Source organism: Plectropomus leopardus, chromosome 4 (assembly GCF_008729295.1).
Source record: "Plectropomus leopardus isolate mb chromosome 4, YSFRI_Pleo_2.0, whole genome shotgun sequence".
NCBI classification, from domain to species: Eukaryota; Metazoa; Chordata; class Actinopteri; order Perciformes; family Serranidae; genus Plectropomus; species Plectropomus leopardus.
The window spans coordinates 1,977,940-2,004,789 of NC_056466.1; the positions used below are offsets into that span (position 1 = coordinate 1,977,940).

The 26,850-nt window shown below is 40.0% G+C and overlaps 2 protein-coding genes across 5 annotated transcripts in view; one reads left to right on the forward strand and one right to left on the reverse strand.

Moving 5' to 3' along the window:
* Positions 1-1,908: 1,908 nt before the first annotated feature.
* On the reverse strand, positions 1,909-25,123 carry nacc1b (nucleus accumbens associated 1, BEN and BTB (POZ) domain containing b). Of its 3 annotated transcripts, none has more exons than XM_042485114.1 (8): positions 25,084-25,123; positions 14,181-14,331; positions 11,625-11,867; positions 9,770-9,988; positions 5,706-6,177; positions 3,336-3,633; positions 3,118-3,215; positions 1,909-2,407 (listed from the first exon to the last, which is right to left on the reverse strand). In XM_042485114.1, the coding sequence occupies exons 2-8, from the start codon at positions 14,304-14,306 to the stop codon at positions 2,073-2,075; spliced, it is 1,791 nt and encodes a 596-aa protein (XP_042341048.1). In that variant the 5' UTR covers positions 14,307-14,331; positions 25,084-25,123; the 3' UTR covers positions 1,909-2,072. The 3 variants fall into 3 exon arrangements, with proteins under 3 accessions (XP_042341048.1, XP_042341044.1, XP_042341047.1); XM_042485110.1 differs by having other exon boundaries at positions 5,706-6,180; XM_042485113.1 differs by having other exon boundaries at positions 5,706-6,180; positions 25,058-25,121.
* The window catches only part of trmt1 (tRNA methyltransferase 1), a 36,753-nt gene continuing 21,722 nt past the window's right edge, over positions 11,820-26,850 (forward strand). Inside the window, exon 1 of one of the 2 annotated variants that reach the window (XR_006105789.1) lies at positions 11,820-11,891. The gene's annotated coding sequence lies outside the window, so the exon portion shown is untranslated. The remainder of the gene's footprint in view (positions 11,892-26,850) is intronic. The other variant, XM_042485109.1, reaches the window with a different exon arrangement.

Here is a 26,850-nt window from a genome sequence, read left to right on the forward strand (position 1 = left end):
AAAGTAAAACTGAAATGGTCTTTTTTTAACGTTTAAGGCAACATCCACATTAATACGTTTTCATTTTAAAACATTTTAGAACGAAAATGATCTCTGTACACGCGAGCGTTTTAGCACCATTTTAGAAAAACTCTATGTACTAAAATGCTGAAAACACATAATGTATGAATATTTACGTGTGTAAACAGGAAGCAAATTGTCTATGGTTGGTTGCTCAGTTTACAAAAAAGTAGGGCTGCCCCTTGAAAGTCAGGGATTCGTATCAGTCAGAGACCCCTCAGTCGGCTGAGATTACTTCAAGTCGAGCTTGTTGTTTTTGGGGTGTTTGTTGCTAGTCAGTGTCCCGTGCGGTGTACTTCTGGGGAGGTTTTCGACCCCAGATTTTGTTGCAAAGTGAGCGCTCTTGATGTTCACACTACTCTTTGGTACAGAGAGCTGCAGGCACACAGGCAGCGGCACAGAGGAGGAGAGGCTTTAAAGTTGTGATTTGACCGCTCAGATCAACTTAAAACCACACAGTGTCTGACTTTTATGTGATATCTAGTGTCGGCAAAAATATGTTGCTGCAAATTGCCGATCTGACAGCGCAGTAGCTTGTTTAGTAAGATATTACAGGAACGCCACTGTCATGCCGTCTGTCAGTCCTGCTGAGCCCGTTAAAACTTGATACGAAAAAAAAAAAACGGATCATCGAATATTAGTATTGAAGAGCCAAATCTGATTGGATTGGCATAATTCTGAGTTGGGTACAGCCCTTAAAAAACAGATACAGAGATAGCGAAAAGTAAGACCAAAGATTTTTTTGCTTGGACCGTCAAAGAGGTAGCACTGCTACTAAAAGTAACATGTGTGTCAAGGTGGCAGAAACACGTTAGTATTAGAGTGGTACCAGAAACATTAACTATCGTTGGATAAAGCCATGGTGAAGGGAAAGAATAACGTGACAGATCAGTCAGAGGCAGACATGCGTGTCTGAACCATGGTTTTCAAAAGTCTCCGTTTTCGCTGGTCTGAACTAAAATGCAGTCCTGTAGTTTTCATCCTAAAATGGGGTATTGTGGATGCTAGGCGTAAAACGTAGAAACAGTTAGGATTTTAAAATGAAAACTTATTAGTGTGAATGTAATCTTGGGGTTAAAAATTGGGGAGGTTGAGGGGGAAATATTTTTAGTCAAGCAAATAGTTTTTTCCCGTCTACCGCCACACTGTCAGTCAGAAGAGCTCACCAGCAGCTCTCCGAATGCTGGCAGGTCAGTTTCCCAGCATGCTCTTGCAAGGGTTAAAGAGCAGGGCTGGTGGGGTCGGGCAGAGGTCGGGGAGATCATAAACCATGCCAATATACATATCAATATTCATTTCAACCCCTGACCTCATCAGTCCCACGCTCTCGGAGAAGCTTTCATCTGGTGATCAGATGAAATAAAGAAAAAAAATAAACAAATGTCAAAAAAAGGGCTCTGTACAAACTCACCCCACTGACTTACAACGCTGCGGTTCGGATGCTTCGCCACGCATACATTCAATATCAAAACAACAGTGTTACCGGAGTTTGGGGAAGGAAATATTCTCCAAACTGGATTGCCCCTCCCCCCACCCCCCAGCCCCAGGGAATGTCTGTGATTGATTTATGGTAAGAAAAGGGCCTTAGTGACAGTACACACTTTTAAAAACATAAAAAAAGGCTGAAACAATCAGGTTTTGAAAGGTTGCAGAGGAGCGAAGAGACGTGGGGGGGGGGGCAAACTGTCGACCTCCTCCCTCTGCTACCTTTCTTTCTGTCTTTCTGTCTCTCACCAGAAAAAGAAAGGAGGAACAACCCAAAGTGAGGCATTCTGGGCCGTCGAGAGAGACAGAAACAAACGAAGGAGGGAAAGCAGAACAAACTGACCGAAAGAGGTGTAAAAAGAAGAAACAGATCCCCCCAAACACACGGCGGCGAGGGGAGGAGTGACAACTGTCATCACGACCACAGCGGCCACCATTCTCTACTCATCACCCCCCCAGAGAAATGCCATCCCTCCCTCCACCAAATCTGTCCATCTGTCCACTCATCTATCTGTCCGTACACTCACTCAAAACAAAGTGCTGCCGTCTCCTCCCGCCCCCTGGAGGGTGTCTGCTTGCGTGGCTCCGCCTCCTGCTTCGTTGTGGTTGGCGGCTGCTGCCGCTGCTGCCGCCACCGCTTCCAGGGAGGTGGGGTCGAAGGCTTGCTCCGCCCCGAGTGCGTCAGCCTCCATCTTCACGCTGTCGGCCAGGAAGGCGGAGTAGGCGTCGCTGTCAGCCATCAGCAGTTTAAGCTTGGGGATCCAGCTCTTGCGGACAACGCGACGCGCGTTGGTGCACATGTCAGCCGCGATGGCGTTCATCTCGCTCTCCTTGAAGCTCGGCGCGAAGTTCTGGCAGTAAACTGGAGGAAGGAAGAGGAAGAAAGAAACCACAAGACAAAAGAAGACAAAGATAGGATGGTGAGGAGTCTTAAAATGTAAATTTCAAAGATGTAACGGGAAACTCTGCATGCAGAGCTCCAAAATCTCAGAGATGTCACGCCCAGACCACGCTGCCTGCGTGAGCAGAGCATGTGCGTTGCAGGACCTGCTGATTTTAATTTTGGTGCCCACGTTAAAGGTTAAAGCAGCCACAATGCTGGCATCAGTAGTGCTGCTCTGCTGCGGAACAACCTCTTTTTATTGTGCGACACACGGTTTTCAGGAAAAAAAGACAATGAAAATGGTGTTTTGGTGGTCATACTGACTTTACACTCGGGCTGCACGATAACAGCGGCATGTCATTGATATCGACTGATATCGACTGAAACAGATTCCTTCAGTTGAGGCTTTCTGTTGTGAAATATTTGCAGGGCCTTGATGTTGACGATGCAGTGGCTTGCACGTCTCCATAAATTAGAGTTTGTGCTTTTTATTGCTGAAATCCAGTAGTTAAAGCATGCCGGTCTGCAGCAGCTCTGCAGCAACAGCGCTGTCAGTCTGAACACTGCAAGCACGAGCCGCAGCAGTTCAGTGAGGTAGCAATCACGTGCCGTTCACGCAGGCAGTGTGGGCTGGGAATAACCCACAGTAGTTACGGTGTAAAAACTATGTGTGTCTCTCTGTGACTTACATTTGACAGCATGCAGCACTCTGTTGTCCAGAGGTTTACGGCTGGGGTCGTTGGTTGAAGAGCGGATGCCGGTTCCACAGCTGTTAGCAAGAGTGCTCCTGAAAAACGAAAGAAACAAGGTACGCATAAAAACAATCTGATACAGTAATTTCAAGGGCAACTAAAAGACGTGTTTCCAAATCCAAACATTTGGTATGTGAAAAGCGTCTAACACTGACCTGTCAAAGAACGCAGCCAGCAGGCGTCTGAGCAGTACTTTGTGGCGGGTGCCGGCGCTGACGTGGCAGTTCATGAGCTGGGCGCGGGAGATGTACACAGAGGTGCCGCTGACCAGCTCCAGCTTCTCAGCTGGGTCGCCCTCTTCGTACATCTTTGGGTGGCAGCGGTTCCCGATCTGGCTGATGAGCTCAGCGGGCAGCGACGCCAGGTCCTGCCGGGACCGCGCCCCTCTGCCCCCTCGACCGCCGCCGGAATCAGGGGCCAAGTCCGGAAGAGCCTCAACCCGCTCCCCGACCACTGTGGAGGGAGGGCTGGGTATTAGTTTATCTCAGTTTATCAATATATACTAATTCTGAATATTTGAAATAATTTCAAAATACATCAGTTTCAGTGTTCATTTTTTGCAGTATCAATTCACCGCTGCGCGACACGATGAAATGATTTCATCCCTGAGTCTATAAGTGGACGTTTGTGCCAAATTTGAAGAAATTCCTTCCAGGTGTCCCTGAGATATTGCGAGATGTACAGACAAACGGACAACCCGAAAACGTAAGGCCTCCGGCTGTAGCTGGGAAAATTTTAACCATTATATAAGTGATACAATTCACAAGTGTATGCTGAAAGGATTGTAGCACAGAGGTGATCCCACTCCACTTTTATTGGCCACCACTTTGACTCCATTCATGCATTACAGCCATTTAGTGCACCTTCTACAGTGTTTTTACTCTTACTTTGGTCATTTGAAAGAGAGTATAACTCCAGCAAGATATCTCAGTTTGAGGTCATTGGACACACGTGGATAAATTTATTACAACGTGCAAAGACAGCATTGGAGGCACTTTTACTTTGTCAAACCTCAGGGAGCCATTTTTATTTATTCATTCTTAATTCAAATTTTCACTTGACTTCACTAAAAAAAAGTTGCTGGAAACTTGCTGTAATTGATGCCGAAAGTTTCAGTTTTGATTCAAAATGTGTTGAAGGAATTTAAACAAAGTTTTGTGTTGGAGTTTGTTACATTCCCAATTCTAAATATTGACAGAAAAAAACTTCTATTCTAACTGCAAATCAGAATATCGGTTGCTGGTCTCATTAACTACTCATAAGTGGTATCTGTATCTGCCCTGAAAAAGCAATATCGGTCGACCCCTACTAGATCCCTCCTCCACTCCTCTGACACTCTGCCAAAGGCACAAATTGATGCAAAACACGTCATCCGGCAGAGTTTCACGGCTCTCCTGGGCTGCTGTTCAAACTACACACTGTACTTCCAAATTTCGTATTGCCAGCCCCCCATGCTGCCACTGTGGACACAAAGTACAGAGATGGACCTAGAGACAGACCCACCCCCTCTCTACTTCTCTAGGCAGGTTTCAATTAACGCTGAAATTAAAATTGGAAACATAAAATACGCTTCATGAAAACACGTCGATTTCTAAAAAACTCCCGTTTATCAAACAAGTTTGAAACTGAATTATGCCCCAAAAGGAAAAAAATGTTTCTCATCAAATTTATCTATCTATATATATATATATATTTTTTTTTTAACTTAAATTATTTTTCTTGCAACAATTGTATACAGTGGACTGAAAAGTAATAGATTTTTTTTCCAGAGTAGTGCATACATTCATGATGTTTTCTGCTGTTGATTACAGAAAGCAATACATCTAAACTCCTCTTTTTGTTGTGTTTTTCTCTATTTAAATAGGAAAATATATCTTAAAAGTAAATAAAATAATATTATATGTATGTGAAAAAGAAATTGATGTTATTGTTCCAATAGACTACCAAAAGTTTAATTTGTACTGTTATTAAGTTCTATTTTAAAAAATCAATACTTGGCGCCCGATAACAATAACAATATTTCCAAACAAAATATTGCAATACTTTTCCCACACCACTAGTAGTTGTAGGTTTTTCCCCTCTTGAGTAAAAGTATCCTCTGTTTTCTCTGGTCATGTAGCACCAGTATTTGCAAAGTATTTGCGTCTTTCTTCCGCAGAGACAGCCTACATTTATTAAAAGACCATCTCTTCAGCACCTCTTTCAGTAATCTTTGGTTTGTATAACTATCAGCGCCCTGAATATTTAACACCAAACAACCATCTCATCGTCCTTTTGATTAAGTAAACTATAAACAATTCATAAGCTTTAGGCAGCATCCGCACCACAACCTCTCATTCTCCTCAGCATCCTCCACTCCTGAGAAGTTTGGATAAACAATCTCCACAGCGCTGCTACTTACAAACACTCTGCAGCAGGAGCTACACATCTGAAGACAAAAAACTTTAGATTTACACAAAAACACAGTAACCTTGAAATGAACTCGCGCTCTCAGTCTGATGTATTCGTCTGCTGGCGGAGCTTACCTGCCGCTCCGGCGTTCAGCATGCTGTACATGGTGTACATGTTGCAGATCTGTCTGTACTGCTCTTCGGCGCTCTCATCCGCCACGTCGTCCTCTTCCTCATCGTCGTGGTAGCTGATGGGCGAGTCGCTGGTGTACATGCTCAGTGTGCCCGGGCTGGTGCCTTCAGGGGTCCCGCCGTTGTTGTTATTGTTGTTGTGGTTACTGTTGACTCCGGTTCCTCCCATTGAAGTGGCGATGCCGCCGCTGCTGCCGCCGCCCACCATGGCAGTGTTGGCTGCAGGTCCGCGCCCAGAGGCATCCTGGTTAGTGTTGTTGGAGGAGGAGGATGAAGACGAGGAGGAAGAGTAGCGTGCGGCCTTCCTCATCCCACCCCCTCCGCCTCCTCCAGACCCCCCTCCGCTGTCACGGTTGCCCCCCTCCCAAAGCCGTTTGGCCACGGGGGTGCAGACCACCGAGTAGGGAGAGCCCTCCTGCTGAGGAGAGAGAAACACTGATTATTTATCTTCACGTCTTTAAAAAAGTATCAAAAAACATAAACTAACAATTTTATCAGTAATAGTGCAGAGATTAATATCATTTACACAGCAACTTTCAGTGGCTAAAACTCTTTGAAACCTTAGAAAATGGCTATGTTTCTTCCAAAAAACACGAGGAAAAGGCAATAAGCAACTTAAGGAGAAATTAATGAAAAATTAGCAAGAAAATAGTAAAAGTTAAAAAATAAATAAATAAATAAAGGAGAAAAAACAGAAAAAAACACAAATAAACAAGGAAATGACCTAAAAAAAAGTGCTTAAAAATTACGATTTTGAAACATAACAAACATACCAACAAAAATTTAATTTCGATAATTAGAAATATAGTTTTCTGAAAAACACTTTTTCCCAGCTTTTAAAAAAGTCATTTTCTAAAAATCTAAAAAAATCTTGCAATTTGTGGGACATTATTTTCCAATTTGCTTTGTTTTCAAAAGTTTAAATACCAGTGAAAGTTGTCTGAATATGTCACAAGTAGAAACACACTAACTGATGGGGCTTAATTACATATGAAACATTTTTGTCAGTGCAAGAATGATAAACAACGCATTCAAATGCAAACCTTTGGTACCAAACAGTTGAAACCCGATGCTACAGAAACGTTCAAAAAGCACAGTTTCGATACTCAGCCGCACTTGTTGAGCCTTATATGGTATTTAAATTAGTCTAAATTAGCCTAATAAACTTCTCCCATTTCACTGGTTGCTGAAATGTCAAATAACATATAAAAAATTCTGTTATAAAAGTCTGTAAATGTGAACAAATCTGTTTGACTCAAAAGCTGACTGAGCAGATAAGCTGGTGTTTAAATTTTCTCAAATTAATGTTGCTAACGTGTTACTTAACCCTTTAAAACCTGAGCAAAATGGCTTGAGTTATCAAGGAAATTATGCATATAGTTCCTGGAGATTTTCCACTAATTTTTTGATAGTATCTACAAATATTAATATCTAATCATTTCTTGCCAATTTTTTCAGGTTTCAGAGATTTAAATTCTATTGAAAACAAAAAAGATTAAGAACACCATTACCGTGGTTCTCAAATGCCATTGACACATTAGTCTTTACATATGTTGCTTATTTATTTGTGTTACTGGATTTTCTAAAGCAAAACTTTAAGATGCTGATCACGTTGCTCTCACAGTGTCGGCTCTCCCTGTGCTGAAAGTGAGGACTGTAGCAGATACAGTGATATGCAGATTAGCACCCGACATCACATGGCAACTATTTTTGCCAGATGCTTTTCTCTGAATCAAATGACAAGAAACTGGTTCCTCCACTTTCTCTGTAAACTGTATATTAAGTAGCCTGACTCAACACTTTTTAAATAATGATTTACAATCCTCTATTCACTGCGTGAATGAGTGAGCAGGTTTCAACCTGAAACTGAATTTAAAACTTGCAGAATATGTTAAATAAGTACACATGACACCAGGGCCGTGCAGAAACCTTTAAAGGGGCAGGTGCTTAAAGTTAAAAAGGAACACGTGAAACAAAATTTAAAAACACCATACACCAACTTAATTAACAGCATAGCCCTTTGAATTATAGCAACCCATATTCAAACAGAATGTAACAAGGAGTCTTACTACAAGCCGCATCATACTGTCATTTTCCCCCTCTCAACGAAATCAGAGGGGGGCGATGATAAATATGATGAAATTATTAATTTTATAATGTAAATTTAACTGACTTTCCCTTTAACACCTGAATCAACATCAGATCTCTTGTGCTGCATTCAGACACCTTTCAAAAACATTTAAACCTCTGAAACCTGAGAAATTTGGTTTGATTTATTTTAAAAACATTGCTGTGCTGAAACGTAAAAAAAATAGAAAAACATTCCCAAAACTATAATTAGTTAACCGTTGAGTCAGAACGTTTGTGCCAGCTTTAAAGAAATTGCCTCTAGGCCTTCTTAAGCTCTCATGAGAATGCGACAAACACAAGGTCACAGTAACCCTAACCTTTTGACTGCCAAAATCTAATCAGTTCATTGTTGAATCATGTGTGGATGTTTGTGCCAAATTTGAAGAAAAAAACCTTGACCTGTTCTTGAGATATGGTGTTCACAAAAATGAGACAGAAGAGGTCACTGTAAACTTGGCCTTTGACCTATGACCACCAAAATCTAAACAATTCATCACTGAGTCCAAGTGGATGTTTGTGTCAAATTTAAAGAAATTTCCTCAAGGACTTGAGATATTGTGTTGATGAGAATGAGATGGACACAAGGTCACAGCGATTTTGACCATTGACCACCAAATTCTAATCAGTGCATTCTTGAATCCAAGTGAATGTTTGAGCCAAATTTAAGTGCATGACCTCAAGGCCTTCTTGAGATATCACACTCAAAAGAATGAGAGGGACGTAAGGTTTAAATTTGGAGACAAAAATCCCTAAAGGTGCTCTTGAGATCATGATCACAAGTATGAGACAGACAAGGTCAGAGTAACCTTTGACCTATAACCACCAAAATATAAACAATCATTGAGTCTGAGTGAACATTTGCGTCAAATTTAATGAAATCACCTCAAGACCCTCTTGAGATATCACAATCACGTGAATGAGACGGACACAAGGTCGCAATGATCTTGACCTTTGACCACCAAATTCTAATCAGTGAGTGGATGTTTGTGCCAAATCTGAAAAAATTCCCTTGAGTTGTTTTTGAGATATTGCATTCACAAGAATGAGGAAGATGAAGTCAGAATGACCTTGAACTTTGACCAATGACTGCCAAAATTGTTTATCATCGAGTCCATGTGGACATTTGTGACAAATTTAAGGAAATTCTCTTCAGGGGTTCTTGAGATATCACATTCATGAAAATGGGATGGACAGACGGACAACCCAAAGGCACCCTTGTCGAGGCATGAAAAGAAAACACTGGAAAACCATTCTACTGTGTGTATGAGGACAGTTTTATGTGACAATAAATGAAGTGAGACAAACTGTTTACTACAGCCTGAGCTCCTTTAACACCCACAGCTCATTAATATGGATGGTAATATGAAAAAAAAACAAAACACAAACCATACTCGCCTCTCAATAGTAAGGCTGTTCGAGACCTTCAGTTAAAGCTCTCATAAAGTGCTTGACTGCACAATATAAATGACGACCTCTGACTTCTGAAATGATTTATTTCTTTGCCCGGAAAACTTTCTGAAAACGGTCTTTTCCATATTTCAGAAATAACCTTCAGGTTATGATTTGTCAAAAACTTTAAATACATGGTGGTTTTCAAATAAGCTTTTCAGCTGCCATAACAACAAGAAGAGTTTTTTTTTTTTAAGCAGGAGCTACTTGGGAGCGAGCTTTCCTTGAAAATCTATCAAAGCCTTTTCGAATCCCAAACTCAAAGAGACACCTACTCATGATGCCCTTTTTCAAATGACGTGAATAGCGATATTTTAGCATTTTTTCAGACTACTTTACATAATTCACAGATAAAAGGAGCTTAGATACTGTCAATTACCTTATCAATGTCAGACTTTTTTTGTTTCAGATGATCAGAGAGAGCCTACCTGCTGCTGAGGAGTGGGCTGAGGTGTGGACGCCGCCTGTTCTGTCTTCACCTTTGACACCAGGGGGAGGGGCGTCAGACAAGAGGCAGGCCTCCCCACGGCTGGGGCAACGACACCGACTCCCCCGCCCCCCATTGTTTGAGTGACAGGGCTCTGAGGCTCGGAGGGCGGAGTTTCCTCAGTGTGGAGACCCTGGGAGTCACAGCTTGGAGATGAGACCTGGAGGTGTGACGATATAAAGAAGGATGTAAGTTTAATTTAATTGATACCATTACTGGGACATCAACTCACAATTATTTTTATCATTGAGTAACCTGCCTGTTATTTTCTTGCATAATCATTTTATGTTACGATACAATGCAACTTTAATGTCAGTTAACTCTGGAATTAATTTTTCATCCTCAGACAGCAAGCAGACATCAGAAATTCACACACAAATTAGACAAAAATTACATAAACAGCACATTCCCATAAAGACAGTCCAAGCAGTCATGACCTTGAAACATGTCGTATAATATCCTCTGATTCAGATCTAAACTCTTTGACACCTGGATCGACATCAGTTTTCTTGAGCAGCATTCAGACACCTTTCACAAGCTTTTTGACCCTTTGCAACCGGAGCAAACTTCAAAAACATGGAGAAAAAAAAGCAATGAACAACAACTTTGCAAGTAATTTCCCAAAACATTTTGAGAAATTAGTAAAAGGTGACAAAAAAATTACTGAAAAACTAGTTTGAAAAAGAGTGGAGACCTATTAGAAAATTATCTAAAAAAAGCATAAAAAATTATGCTACAGAAAAGATGATAGAATATATGAAGTAAGCACTTTTTCTAGGTCATTTTGTTTCAGGTGATTTGTGACTATTTTGGTAATTTTTTGCAAATTTTTGGGCCATGTCTTGTTAAGTTGCTTGAAGCTTTCTCCCCGTGTTTTTGAAAGTAGTCAAACCAATTTGCTTCGATTTCAAAGGGTTATTTAGCAGCACACTGATGGATTTTGTCAATAAAATAGTGAGTCATTCCCTGTGTACTCATCACATCTTCGAATGGTATGTTTTATTCGTCCACAGTCCAAAAATCTGAAGCTACTCGATTTATTATCATATATAATAAAGAAAAGCGCCAAATTCTTATATTTAAATGAACACTGTTTAAGATTTAGGGGGATTTAATGGACACAACATAAAAAATCTAATCTTATTTTATGGGTGATTACAAACTAAATAAATCATACTTATTATGTTATATTCATTATGTTAAATCCTACACACTGTTTTCTTAAATTTCTGCTCGGTAATACTGAAGACAGTTATTCCTGCTTTTGTACAAAACCTACTGCTTTTACAATACTACAAGCTGGACAGACTTGTCGTATCAAATGTGAAGTTCCCAATATTCCTTGATAGCATGCCAAAGTGGCTGCTAGAGAAGCCAAACGCCAAAAAAAAAGAAATATTCTGATGAGACCAGCAAGCGAGTACCACATTAACTCTGTGTCTGGAGGTGTTAAGGGGTACTTTCAAGGAAATCAGTGTTTCCTCGTTAATATGTAGATTTATGCAGCAAGGCACTCCAAATCTAATCAGATCATCTGCTACTATAGAGGGTACCTGTAGTGTCAGTGTGATGCTTCAATTATTCTCGAGTCACGAGAACGTGTCTGCAAACACAGACGCCCCTATGCCAACATGATGCCACGCATAATGTCACACGCACAACAGGTGCCGCGGTGGCAGCATGTAAAAACGCCTATTTTATTCATGACTGGTTCATGATTACAAATCATACAAAGAAATGAGTTCTATTATTTAACTCTTAAATTATGTTTTCTGGATGCTTCATCGGCAGGTTACCTTGAGGAAAAACTCTGTGCCTTTCTCCATGATCTGTTGGATCTGGAGGAATCCAGCGGTGTACATGAGCAGGAACTGGTCCCCAACGTTCATGCTGAGGCGTCCTGTGTAGCAGAAGGCCAGGATCTGCTGGAAGCTCTGCGGCTGCACGGCCGGGGGCAGCTCCACCACCGAGCTCTTCCCCCCGGCGTTGAACAGATCCCGGAAGTAGGAGCTGCTGGCTGCCAGCACCGCGCGGTGCGCCTGAGGGGTAAACAGCGGGGAGAGGTAAGTGTAAAAATATGTTGAGTCTGATTGAAATCAATGTGATGTGAATATCTCATATCATGAAACACTGCTGATCCTGGTGAATTTTTAAAAATGTTTCTCCTGATACCAGGGTTTGCATTTAACGTGTGTGAGGTCAGGTTTTAATGTCTTGCTCAACCCTTTAATAGAGCACATGTTGGGTCCCTTTATCTTGATGAAAAATGTGTTGAATTTAATTCAACCTGATTGAGCCATCTCTACAATCTGGTTTAGGAATGTTACACTAGAAAAGTCCACTAGATGTCGCTGTGGCTTAAAACAGTCCGCATTTTCAGATCGCCTCCTTTAGGAAGTAACAAGAAAAATCATATTAGGGCTGTACGTGGTGGAATTTTTAAAGGGTAGGCATATTTTTTCAACACGTAAGGGTCAAAGCATTTTTAAAAATATGCTCTACCAAATAGTTGATTTATCTTTTTATGGTAAAGGTAGTGAAGCTAATGTAATTAAAATTGACTATTTGATTAAAAAAAACAAAACAACTTTTAATGATTCATTGTTGTTAAATGATACATTTAATTTCATATGTATTATGTACGTTTGTTACTGTCTTAAGCCATGCTCAACCAAAGGGTTGAATTGGCTTTTTATGGTAAAGATAATTAAAAAAGGACGAATATTCAATGTTGTTAACACCATATATCAAATGTTATTGCATTATATATTTGATGAAAAAATATATATTAGTGTGATATTCACCATTTCTGCAATGTTTTCAAAGAACTCGATAAATCTAGAATAAATACATGGAAATAATACTAGTATGGAAATACTACTTATTCTATGGTAAAAAAAAAAATGGATGTTGGTATATAAACATATTACAAGCATTATAACAGTGCAGGGTTTGTAATTTTTATTTTTTGTTTTTTCTGTTTTTAGGAACACCATAAAGTGACATCTCAACAGTTTGGTAGAGTCCTATATTTAAAAAAACAACAACCAGAAAACATGGGGTCTGTTTAAAAATTATTATTATTATTTAAAAAATACAAAGAAAACATTTCCATTGCTTTTTTCTTAGTGCAGACTTACAAGGATGAGGAGGTAGAAAGAAACCACAAACAACGTGCCAGTGAAAGACTGACTTCATCTCCACCATGTTTACAGCTTACAAAGCTTTGACAGAATGTATTTTAAACTGCATAGGAAAAAGTATTAGTATGGATCATATCAATTGTACCTAACTGAAAAGAAATCCTTTCCCCTTACAGTGAATCCTGAAAAACAGCCAAATTCCTAATTGCAGCATTATAAATTGAAACAGTATTGAACGGCGGCAAAGCCAAAGATTTATTCCCCCCAGTGAGAGAGGTGGCCGAGGGGAACTGCTCAGAAAATCTATTAGAAATTATTTAAAGCGGGACTCTGGCAGATTTTGACCCAGGTCATATTTCCCTGTCTCCCCGATTGATTTTGACCAAAAATCGTGTCGATATCTTCACTGTGGAGCTAATTACAACTCACTGCAGCCCTCACAAGCAATCCTCCAGGGCCAAAGAACAACTGAAAAAATGAACACAAAAACCCTGCACAAGCATGTCGGTGTAACACAGAAAGTGCATGCTTTAGGAAGAAAAATATCTGCAAAAATCATGAAAATTGTAGCACGATATTAGATTTTTTGCCGATATCTAACAACTCTTTTGGCCAATAACTGATACCGATATGGATACGTATATCCACTTTTCCCCCTCCTAATTTTAATGATCATCAAGTCTCTTATTTAGTGGAATTAACGTCACATTATTCATACTCTTTTCACGATGGCTCACCAGCAGATGGAGACATAAAATACAGTACTTTTCTATGTATGTGCAAAGTAAGAACAAATACTTAAACTTAGGGTTGAGGTTTTGTACATGTTCACTTAGTCAGTTAAAGCAAAAAAAGAAAAGTTTTGTGATATCGGTAGAAATCAGCTTGTGTCCGATTCCAATATTTCATTTCAATTCCAATATCTGCCAATACAGATGACATACCGATATTATCATTTATCCCTAGAAAATTTAAATTATTATTGATTCAAATTCTACTTCTGCAACCTTTTCTGTTTTGTTTCAAAGAAAAATAGTATTGAGAAAATTTTAAATATGATTTTGACTCTCAAGCTACATGCTCATATTCACCATACCGTACCGTGATATGGCCCAAAAATATGGTGGTAATATTTCAAGGCCATACCGCCCAGCCCGACTATATGTTGGCATTTGCTGAATAGGTAACAATTAAAAACAATTTTCGAACCTTAAAGGCATGTCCCTTGACGACCACGGAGACATCGCAGTAGAGGCCCTGCAGCCGCTGTTCGTTCAGACACTCCAGGATGTTGTTGCCAAAGTTAGGGATCGCCATCTGCAGCGTCTGAGCCATAACGCTCTGCCCAGCACCACAGGGTCTGCGGGAGGAAACACAAAGGTAGCAGTTAGAGCAGGGGTCAGCAACAGTATTTAGCATCGCACATAATGAGAGCATGGACGTCAATTACAAACCATGTTTGGTAGTCATAACATGAGCGTTTTTTTGTAGTATTTTTAGGGAGCAAGTATTTGATATGGCACGCGCATAAACACAGAAATTAGAATTGGCACTTCATGCCAACCCCTGAGTTAGAGTATTGACCTTTGAGCATTGAAAGGTTACAGAGAGAGGGATGATGGGATGTAAGACAGAAGAAAAGAGAGAAGAGGGAGATATCTGGAGGGAAAGGAGGACACTTAAAATCAAGGCTCAAAATATTTGTCTGTGTAAATGCACTGGTGCATATAACTTTTAAAATTACATGCACCAATTGTTTTTTTTTGACCTGCACCAAATATTTTTACTGCACCATTTTGTGTTTTTGTCCTTCTTTCTTTAAGGAATCCAACATTAACGGCTGAGACACTTTCTGTTTTTATGACAACTTGTTATATCTAATTTGAGCCGACTTTCCCTTTAGTTTTTCTAAAAAGCCGTACTGTAAAATAATTTAAAATTTGACACCCTAAAAAGACTCTGAAAAAAACTTTATGGAACATTTCATCATAACTCTGAAGGAAAGAAATAATCATTTAATTTATGGTAGTTTAGCAAATTAGGGCATTTTCAGTGTGTTACAGTACCCACACTTAAAAAAAAGAAATCAAAACTTTTCCATTACATGTCAAGGACCCTTTTTTGCCCTACTTGCTCATTTCCATCATTTCAGCTAGTTCGGATAAACAAAGGGAGACATGAAGAAACATATATGATGGTAAACAAACATCATCTGTAACTTTTACTAGAGCTCTGTTTCATCAACAGCTTCAAAAAATGAATTTGCCATAAAGTTACATTACATATAGGATTATCTACTGAATATTACTGCAACAATTTCCTGACACTTGAGCTTATTTTCTCTGCCTAGCAATATACAGTGAAACTACTCCAAAATGTACCAATTGTATATGTTCATATGAGCATTAAACCTAAAATAGAAAAAGGTTTTTATCAAATTAGGACCTATTTGGTGATGTTTCTGATTGACAAGACTTCACTCATATATGATGTGTAATAAATTACTGCTGTAATGTAAGTCTTTTTCATACAGTATCGACGTAAATAGATGTGCGTCAGTATCCCCGTAGCAGCTGCCTGACACGGTTTCACATGATGCTGCCTTTGCGCCATCAGTGTCCTGTTTTTGCGCTGCAACATCGTAAATTTGAGTTTCGTAGCTTGGGAAAATGGACGTGTGGCGTGAAAGCGTGTAAAATGTTAATTGCGTGAGTCTTGCTGTCAATGCATGAGAGTTGGGAGCCCTGCGCAAAAATATTTTCTGTACTGTTACATGTACCAGTGCATGTAGAGCTAAAAAATGACATGCACACTTAGATTTTACTTGCACTACCATGCATGTACACATTGACATTTGAGCCCTGTAAGGTAAGACATGATAGGGATGTACAGAATGAAGAGCAGGTGAGCACACCTGAGGAACGAGTTAATGGAAAGAATACAGAGCAGTGATGGACCAGATAAGGTAGAAGGACAGGAGAAGAGGAAATAAAGGAGTCATAAGACAAAAATAACATAGAAAAATGCTGAAAGATGTGCAAAAAAGACAGAAATGAGAAGGAGGAGAGACTTGAAATAAAGAAACAGGGTAAGCAAAGTGTGTGATGATTAATGAATTAAGTATTTGGTAAACAACTTTAACTCCAAACTCTAACTTCCAAATGAAAGAGAATTTTGGGCCACCAGCGACGGTTATATAAGCCATCTTTCTGTTTTTTTATAGCCTTGTTTCATTACATCTAATTCACAGTTAATAAACTGTTTGGTGGTTTTTGGCCTACTTTGTTATTTTCTCGTCGCTCCTTCTCAGTCAAAACACAGTCTCTTACATAACTCATCTATTTCACTCATCTTTTTCACCACTCGACAAAGAAGCCTGTGATCAAAAGTGGAGGAACTGTCTAACTTGTGACAAAAAAACAAACAAGGGGTCTGTCTCGGAAATCATTTTTGTCTCAAGACTGAAGGCGTCACTTTCGACTGGACCCTTTATTTTGGTTGATAAATGTGCATCTTATGCACAGAGCTACTGTAATGCTAGGTTTGATAGAGCAGAAGTAAACAGATGAGAACAAAGGGTGAGCCGCTCGTCTACTGAAAAAATACATTTTATACATAATCATGACCTCCACGTGATTGATGATGTACAAACCGTCCAAAAAACTGGTTGTGCAGTACTTGAACAGTAGTTCTGAGTATATAATGTTGAGTTTCTGCACTGGCTCCAACCCAAAACCAACCACTAATAGCAAACAATATGATAGTGATTACGCTCGTTTCTCCACTGGGAGGAAGACTCACAGACGAGACCTAGTAACCTAAACAGCAGGCTGCTGCATCGCCTCCAGGTCTCCTCGTGAATGCAAGCGAGAACGTACACTGATGCTGCAGCCAAAGACCAAAAGGTCACAGAGAGGGCAAGTCAACAGATGTTTCATCATTTTTATAACTTTGATGTAACTCTCAACACTAATTCGAGGACTGTCTCAAGTCTTTGTGAGCTGCAGCGTCAGACTAACATCCTGCTGTCAGCTTGACTGACAGGAAAAAAAGCCAAACTTCATGATAATAAGACAACGCTCATATGAAATCTCTTTAAAGCGACAGTTCACCCCAAAATCAAAAATATATATTTTTCCTCTTGCCTGTAGCACTACTTATCAGTCTAGATTGTTTTGGTGTGAGTTGCCAAGTGTTAGAGGTATCAGCCAGAGAGATGTCTGCTCTCTCTGAAATATATAATGGAAGTAGATGGCACTTACACACACACAAAAAAGCGTTTGAAAAAGATAATCCACAGACTTTGTGGAGAGCACTTTCATGCAGGAACTACTTTCATTTTACAAAACTACTCCTGCCAATCGCAGCGTGCATTTACTCATAGACAAGCGGCTTGTGATAGAGCTGCAATAATTAATCGATTAATCAATTAGATCACCAGCTATTTTGATTATCCATAAATCACTTCAGTCTTTTTTTTTTAAGCAACAAAGTCAAACACTTACTGGTTCCTGCTTTTTAAGTGTGAGAATGTCTCTTTTTTCTGTCTTTTTTTGATAGATTTAAATTATTAATTGTGGAGATAGTTGGCAGAATATTAATAATTAATATTTTCTTTCAATTATCATACAGAAACTATTTTATCTGAACTTAACTACACCTGCCGACTGAATCACCATGTACACAGAAGTGTGCATTTACTGTTTGCTCCCCTAGCAGCAAAAATCAAGGTAACTTTGCGGCTCGGCTGAGGACGACACCATTAATGTCGAAAACAAGCCTCTCGTTAATGAGTAGATGCACACTTCTCTCTGTGTAGTGATACATCTGGCAGGTGTAGTTTGGTCAAAAGAAAAAATAGTTTCGAATGAAACTGCTCACAACAAGGTCTGTGTATTATCTTGTGTGACCTGGTCATGATTTGTGCAAAGAGACATCGCTTTTGAGTTTTTCAAATGTATTTTTGGCGTTTTGAGCATCACAAGCCGAGTTCCATTTAGTTCCATTATATTGGAGAGAAGTCATCTCTATAGCCAATATCTCCAACACGCAAAAATAATTTAGATTGATAAATAACGCCACAAGTAAGGGGGAAAATATGTTTTTTTTTATTTGGGGGTGAACTTTCCCTTTAAGTATGAAAGCTGTCTTGAATTGTATGATTTGTTTTTATTCAGTAACTGGGGTCACAGCTGACCGATGGCTCATGGGAGATTTTAGCTCACTGAGGGGTCATTTAGAAACTGAAAATAAACGCTTGTAAATCTATTTCTCAATAAAACAGCTTCCCTGCTGCCCACACATAAAGAGTTCATGTTAAAGAAAGATTATTTCTTCACCCTGCAAAAAAAAAACATCCATCAGCTACAGTATATACACAGCAAGTTGCTTCACCACTAAAGCTGCAATTGATGACTGTCATTATCAATTAAAATATCCATTATTCTATGACTCGGTGCCCAGAGCCCAAGATGTCCACTGCCAAGTCCTGACTTTGCCTGTAGAATTGTTAAAAACCCAAAGGGATTCAGTTTGTGGAACAAAACAATTGATTTTTCTCAATTAATTATCTGTTAATCAACTAATTCAATTTAACTTTGGCATTATTACATAAAACATAGTGCTGTGATTCCAAGATGTGCAGTGATTAACTGATTCATCCACCTTAATCATTTCAGCACTATTCACTACACAGTTACAGTCATTTAAAAGAATCCACATTCATTTACTTAAACTAGCCTACAGATAAAATATAACATCAGATACAATGGTTTAGTCAACAACACTGTGTTTGCACTTGAATAACATGCATGTTTCCCTTTTTAAGTTTGGGTCACTGGAGCATTTAGAAAAAATAGGTCACCTGAAAAAATGTGTAAAATCATCCATCCATCACACTGGACTGCGTGACAACAGCACCAAAAACAACTGCAACTTTCAGATTCCACCTCAAGTATAAGTACAGATCACCATGGCAGAAATATGATGTAGTAACTGATACTTTGTGCTTATGCAGTCAACGAAATTGTAGGCAGCCGAAAAAAGAGTGTAATAACAAATGCCGAGTAAGAAATGAGGCTGTATTGCCCGACACTGTACCTGGTGTTCAGTAAGAGAGGCAGACTGATCCCCGAGCCCTCTCTATTTTAATTTGAATAGGATATTTACTTCCAACTGGAAAATGTAAACACCATCCACTCACAGCACAATAGGCCTTACATAATATAAAAACAATTATTCCAAAGCACAACCTACTGAAGCCAACCATGGATACAACCCCAGACCAAAAACATCTTGACCACCAGCATCCAGATACTAACTCTTATCTCTGCACCAATCATTCACAAAAAAACCCTAAAGAATGTCTCTCTGTTCCTGTAACAGCTACCACCCAGATGTTACTAAACAGGGCTGGTTAAGCAGAAATACTCACTAAAAGACAACTTAAAAGACACTGTTTACACGGAGACAGATAGGGTGGCGTTTACACTCGGTTTCACTCGGTTTGAAACCCAGTTTCAAAAGTTGTGTTTTTAGGGCCCCCAAAACGCATTTGCCATGTGAATGAAAAGGCCAAACTGCAACAAAAAAATCAACGTTGATGCAAGAACCGTTGCCGTGTAAAATTATGTCTCTTTAATTCCTTTAAGTACCTTTAATTCTGAGCAGCGGGTCGGTATAACGGCGTGACATTCCCGCTCTGAAGACAAGACTAGCGTCTCTACTTACAACCTTACTTTACAACCTTACATTCAGTATAGATCATAAAAAACTAAAATATTTACTGATTGATCAAAGTCCACCTGAAAAACTTAAACATGCACGGTCTCTCTGAAAGTAAGATTGACAAAACAAGTCAATTATCTTTGACAGAGCACACTAACACTATAGACTCAGTATATGAGCATCTGATGGTGTATTTTGTCTTTAAATTTCTTCATCCAAGCTGCTCCTTGGCCAGCGATAAAAGACAGTGGTTGTAGTGGGAGGCTTCCAGGTGTGAATGTGAAGCTGGTTGCTGTAGCGTGCATGCTCAGCAAACCTTTCCCAGTTGATAAATACAGGTTGGAAAAAAAAGTGAGCTTAAGCAGTCTAGAGCTTCAGCTTAACGCCTACATAAGGGCAGCTCTGAGAATAAAAAGGCCATCAGCATTTCATCATAATTAAATTTTAAGTTAATAGCAACTCATTATTTTTGATAGATATAGGCATACTAAGTAGGGCAGTGGGCTATGAGAAACCGTAAAGCATGACTCTTTACAGCCCCAGTGCTACACATTTCAGTGCAAGTGTTTTAATTGTATAATTATTTATGAATAATTTTAAAATTTTGGACTAGTGCCTACACAGTTGAGGTTAAAATAACCATAACAACCCCGGTTATCTCTCAGTGTCTTGTTGGAATAAGATGCTTATTGCCTAAATGCAAATATTAGTACTAATTGTCTATTACAATATCATAATGCTTAATTAATTGGGCAGCCACATTCTGGACGAAAATCAATTAAGATTGCAGACTGCGTATTGGATAGGGAGCACTTTGTACAATTTGATGTGAATAACACCCCCGTCATATCAAAACACTATTAGCGCCTGAATGAATAAAATACAGTTTAGTTTTCCACAACTTATTTTGTTAGAATCAATAATGTTTTGACATAACTTCCTGGCCATTGTACTTTGACACATCATTGTGCCTTGACAGCCTGTGATATAAAGAAATCAATATGCATTATATTAATGTAATTACTGTTTAACTGAAGTGGCTCAGAGTGAGTTTTTCATTGGTGCATTTTGGGTCTCATCCAGGATTTGTTCCTATATTATTCATACTTTCATAAGTATATCATGGACTTTAAAGGATAGCTGAGTTTTTTAAATTGGGGTTGTATGGGGTACTTATCCATAGACAGTATATTTACATTAGATCAGTTGGCATGCACCCAGTCTAGAAAAGCAGGCTGGAGTCCAACAGGGAAGTTCAGCAAACTACAGCTGTGGAAGGGTCAGCAACAAAATGGATTTTAGCCACTTAAAAAAAAGTCCAACCTAAAAAAAAAGTGTCAGTCTAAGTGTACACTATATTAAGAGTATTTTAGCAACTTAACCTTAAAATCAAACAGTGGTTTCCAATGGTGAATGAAGCCGTTATATCACTCTCTTCAAAGCCAGACTTCATTGAGAAAAACAGTGATTTAACATTGCTGATCACAGGAGCTGCTGGTCTTCCACTGCCTTAACCCTTTGAATCCTGAGCAAACTGGTGCAGTTTATTTCAAAAACATGGGGGAAAAGGGCAAGGAGCAACTTGGTAAGAAATGTTACACAAATTGCAAGAAAATAGCAAATATAAATAATTTGAATTATTATAATTACATATTTAAAATTCTGTTACAAATGTATTCTAATATTTTCAAGCACTTTTTCAAAGTCTTGTTTGCCTTTTACATAATGGATGGAGGGGATTTATTTACTTATTTTTCTAAATTTCAGGTACTTTTCTTGTACTTTTTACTAATTACTTAGTAATCTCAATGCCATTTCTCCTGTTGTTGCTCATTGCCTTCTTCCTGTGTTTTTGAAAGAAATCAAGCCAATTTGCTCAGGGTTATAAAGGGTTAATTAGTCATTTTATTTGAGTTTTTGTGTGACTTTTGACATTTAAAAGAGTTAGTCAGTTTTCACCAAAGGCACAGAATAAAACAAACCTGATAGAAACAGTGGTGCTTAAGCAACTTCAGTGTTCAGAGAGCTAAAATTACTGTTATTGTCAATAGAGTTTGGTGACTTTGCGGGAGCATAGACTGGAACCTAAACTCATTAACGGGTTTCCAGTCATTAAGGGCTGTCCACCAGGAAGGTAAAGCAGTAAAAATACTCTCAACGTAGTAGTGTAAGCCTAAACTGATGTTTTGGGGGGTTTTATTTGGTGGCTAGAATACATTTTGTTTGTGATCCCCATCCAAAGCTGTACATTGCTTAGCTTCTGTTTCAGTACTGCTGTCTGCTTCTCCAAACTGGGAGCACGCTGACTGAAATCTACTGTATTTGATAAACTCATTATGAATAAGTACCTCATACAATCCCACTTCAAAAAATCTGAACTATTCCTTTAAAGGTAACGTGGATTTCTGTCAAATCAAAACCGGTTACATTAACTACATGTGCAGGGTTAAGATCAAAAGCTGCTGGTTTTGACCTCTGCACTGGCTTGGAAAATGTTAAGAATGCATGATTTACATTGTCTGCTCCCTAACATCTGCACTGCTCGTGGCCTTGAACGAGCAATTGAACCGACAAAGTGTCCCAGCGGAGCTTCTCAGCGACCAATAGCAGATGCCTGTGGTTGTTTCCAGGTGTAAATATGTGCAGTCACATGAATAATAAGCAGGCGGTTGCTAAGACAAAGCATTTGTGTGAAGAAAATCTCCCCTCAAAAATCAACGGGAAAATAGAAACACTGACAATTAGATCAGATAATCACAATACGGCACCAGCATTTGGGCTAAAAACTTTAAAGGTCCAGTGTGTAGGATTTAGGGGGATATATTGGCAGAAATGGAATATAATATAATAAGTCTGTGTTATTTAGTGTATAATCACCTGAAAATAAGAATTGTTGTGTTTTCATTACTTTATAATGAGCCGTTTACATAGTGAGCGAGTGCTAGTTTACGGAGATCCGCATGTTGTACCGCAATGTTTCTACAGTAGAAAGTGACCTTTGTAGAAAATTTGGCTTCTGGTTAAACCTCCTGAACGTCTGGATCTTAAGTTATCGTGGAAGTGATACCCAAGTACATTAGAATTACATGGATGCTTGAGCTTAACTGCTTTATTTGTTTTTTGATTAGTTAAAATCACTGGGTCTGTTTGTTTTGGAAAGGAAGACCCCTCTAGAGATAATTCCGCTCATGGCAAAAACAGGTTTGCCACATTTCAAAACTTTTCCATGACTTTTTAAGGGACCCACAATAACCATTTTTGTTCTGGCGCCACTTGCGTAGCATTTTTCTAACATATCAGATGCCAGATCTGTTCAAACTTAATTTCAGCTAACATGCATGAAGGGAGAGTGGGGAACGCGTGCAGAGAAAATAAAGAAACGTATTCGATGATTAACGAAACATCACACAGTGACTTATATTGGGATAACGTGACATTATCAGCCACAGAAAATAAGTTTGCCGTTATGTTACATTTCGTGGAAGCTTATCCACAAAAGATTACAGTAACAATTTCATTACAATCAACAAAATTCCATGACTTTTCAAAAACTTTCAATGATTTTTACGGATTTAATGACTTTTCCAGGCCTGGAAAATGTGACTGTGAAATTCCATAACTTTTCCAGGTTTTCCATGATTGTAGGAACCCTGGAAAAGGGGTGTGCATGTTGTAGGCGAGCAGCCCATCCCTAAGATGTTAAACCATGGCATTTATTTAGTGTTTATAGCTGTTTTAATCGCCTAAACCGTTTGTTTAAAAGAGGAGGAGACCTCTGTGGATAATTTGGCTCCTGAAAAAAAAACCCTGAATGATAAAAACTGAAGGATTTAGGGATGTCCTGATTGGATCGGATGGATGGGTATCGAGTCCAATCAATGCATTTTTTAATTGACCGGAATCGGTTATTCTGAGCACATGCCCCACACGATCCTTTGTTTATGTCCGGCATCAGACGGCTGTTCACCTGAAGCTTCTGCACCACTTTAAGTGTTTTTGTTGTTCATTTTTAGTGAATCAGTTTCACTATAATAGTGTAATAAGCAAGAATTGTGACCAATGTTTATTTGTTGTGACTGGAAATGTTAAAGTCAAGTTGCAACGCTACTTTTAAATGGAATTGTGATTATATTACTCATCTAAGCATTCTGTGCTTTTATTACAATGCTACACTAAGTGGATTTGAGAGCGATATCTAAAAGACACGCTTCAGTTTGTTTACTTTGTTATATTGTTGAAAAAACAAATGCTGCACTAAGTGGATTTGTTATAAGAGCCATATATAAATAAGTTTAGAGTAATTACTTTGTTATTTTGTAAAAAATAAAATAGAAAAACAATTAGGAGCTGTTAGGATGCAGATATTTTTCTTGTATTGCATTACAGAGCTATTTAACTGTCAAGCATATTCACTGGATAGATTTTAATAACTTTAAGGATTTAAAGGAGTGTGCATTGTGCAGCTGTATTAACCAGGTAAATACAAGTACTGGATCAGGACTCTGTATCGGCTCAATACTCAATATCAAATGACTCACATCAGGATTTGGGGCAAAAAACTTGATAGGAATAAGTTTTGGATGGTTGCAAGCTGCATTTCACTGCTACATGCCACTAAATCCCCCTGAATTTTACACACTTCACATTTAAATTGAAGCCTAAAAGCAGACTTCTTACACCCAAGGGATTTGATTTCAACACACAGCGCAGCATTGATGTCAGCCAAGGACATCCTACCAGCCACCTTTTCCTCCGCGCAGGTCACAGAGGTCACAACAACTTCCAGGAAACATAAAGGGGAGTTAATTCACACCACTTGACCTTTGCCCTGCTGTCCCCATGTGCCCTATTATATGCTCCACTAACCTCTGCAGCACTAAAAGTTGCAGAGGACACACACAAACTCTTAGTTGACTTTATGCACATTAACCACATGCTCCAGCTAACAGCTCCCCTAAAAAAAAAAAAAAAAAAAAAAAAAAACTTGATCACTGCAGTCAGCTCATAATCAATCCAAGCTACTATTTGCACGCACACAAACAAACACGTGATATCAACATCAATCACGACTTAATCATATTCAGTTTCCTGGTTTAGGGAGGTTAAAGGTGGCCTGTTAGCAAGTAGCAAGCTAAAGCTAAGGCTAACACTGGCAATAGTAAAACACTTTATCTACACATAAAATCGCAAACATGCATTTAAATCACGTGGAGTAAATTCAAGCCTCATGTGGTTTTTAGTTTAAGGACATTTGAGGCTGAAAATGCTCCATTTGCCGACACTCGTGGGTGCCAAAATGCTATAGTGTAGCCTCCCCTGACTGGAGCTAAAACTTCAAAACCCGAAATTTATTTACTCACATTAATTATACATCAATTAATCTCACATGAAAGACTCGCAGAGCTGATGTCTCGCCGGTAGACGCCTCGGGAGGGAAAAGAGCCCGCCACCAGCGGGGCAGCAGGGCAGTCAGAGCGGGCAGGGAGCTCTCGGTGCCCCGCCGTGTGCCAGCCTCGATGCCCGGTAGGATTTGGGAGTCCTCGGCTGGCCCGGGCCGGTGTGTGCGTGCAGAGGGAGGGAGGGAGAGAGGAGGAGAGGGGAGGGAGGGGGCGGCAGCGGAAAAGGGACAAAAAAAGAGAGCTTCTTTATCTTGTATGCCAACCCGGGTTTCAACTCCCTTCAACAACACGCACACGTTTACCGTCCGAGGAAGCCGGGGCACGAAATAAGCCACAAAAATAGTCGAGAGAGGATGAAATATTCAGCAGTTTCTTCCCCCTCTTTCCGTGCCAGCAGCGCGGTGCGTTGTCCGTTTACACCGAGTTCCCTCCTCCTTCTCCGGCCGAACGGCAGCTACCGATACGGGACAGACACGTCCTCCCCCCTCTCTCTCTCTCCAAAATGTCGCTTATGATATATCACAGCAAATTAATTATATATTTATTTTTTTTAAAAATGGGTGCCACACGGGCTGCTCACTTGGCTGAACATTTTTTTATGCCACCGGAGAGGAGGTCTACAGCGGAGGGCGATACTCCTCCATCTTTAGCCGACATCAACAGGTCATCCCGGGACACAAATGCGCTGCAACTGTGGGCGAGACAGACGGATGGATCCGGCATGGCGAGAGGGGAAAGGAGGAGAGGAGGGGAAAAGGAAAGTAGGGGGTTGGCTGTAAAAAATCTTAACCCGTTTACGGACGGGACAATATTATAGTAAGCGACTGCGTTTTAAAAAATGTTTAAGAGGAGAAAATTAGTTTTGGGGAAAGTTCGGGAAGAAAGAAGAGCGCGAGAGGGGGGGATCATCAAGTCACTCACCGAGAGAGAGGAGAGGACAGCCCGCGGCGACGAATGAGTGAAGCCGGTGAAGTGGTTAAAGTTTGTCCCCCATGAGCCCATCCCCCACAGTAGCACAACTTTACCACCCAAAAAAAAAACAATAAAATAACAATAGCTTCACTTAAACACACAGCCGCAGACCATACACCACCCCTCAATGCATCCAAATTCAAGAAAGCACCCCGCGCGCGCGCGCGCGCGCGCGCACACACACACACACACACACACACACACACACACACGGATACACACAGTCCAGAGCTTTCACCGACCCGTCTAGCCGGCCGAGCCCGAACCGTTGTCCTCACTGACCCGCCGTGCTCAACTCACCCCCTCGGCTGCGATCCGCTGGAAAGTGTTTCAATGGAGGGCCAGCGCGAAATAAGCGGTCTAGTGTCTCCCTCCGCCTCGCTACAGGCAGCCATTCATTGTGACTGTATAAGCTGTGAACCCGCACACAATTCATGCATACACATACATACTACACGCACGCACCCGCACATGCAGGCGCAGGGGGAAGAGCGCAGAGCTATCGAGGAGGGGGACGCAGAGGAGCAGAGCGGGGATTTTTTTGACTCTCCCAGGGGTTGCAGACAGATCGCAGAGCTACCGATCGGATAGACAGACAGACAGGTAGACAGACAGACAGATGGGGAGGCAGACAGTCGGTGTCGTCTCGGTACTTTTGCCAGTGCTGCAACGCGTTAACACTGCACCTTATGGACTGTATACCAATAATGAGTAGCCTATGTTAATGTGGTGGGCGAACTGGACTGCTTCCCATTGATGTATAAAACAGAAATAGTTACTAT

Coding starts and splice junctions, on each gene's coding strand:
- nacc1b (XM_042485110.1), bottom strand. CDS start 14,306: ATGGCTCAGACGCTGCAGATGGCGATCCCTAACTTTGGCAACAACATC. Junction 9,989..11,624: donor GCACAGAGTTTTTCCTCAAG/GTAACCTGCCGA, acceptor TCACACCTCCAG/GTCTCATCTCCAAGCTGTGA. Junction 3,634..5,705: donor GCTGAACGCCGGAGCGGCAG/GTAAGCTCCGCC, acceptor CTCCCTCCACAG/TGGTCGGGGAGCGGGTTGAG.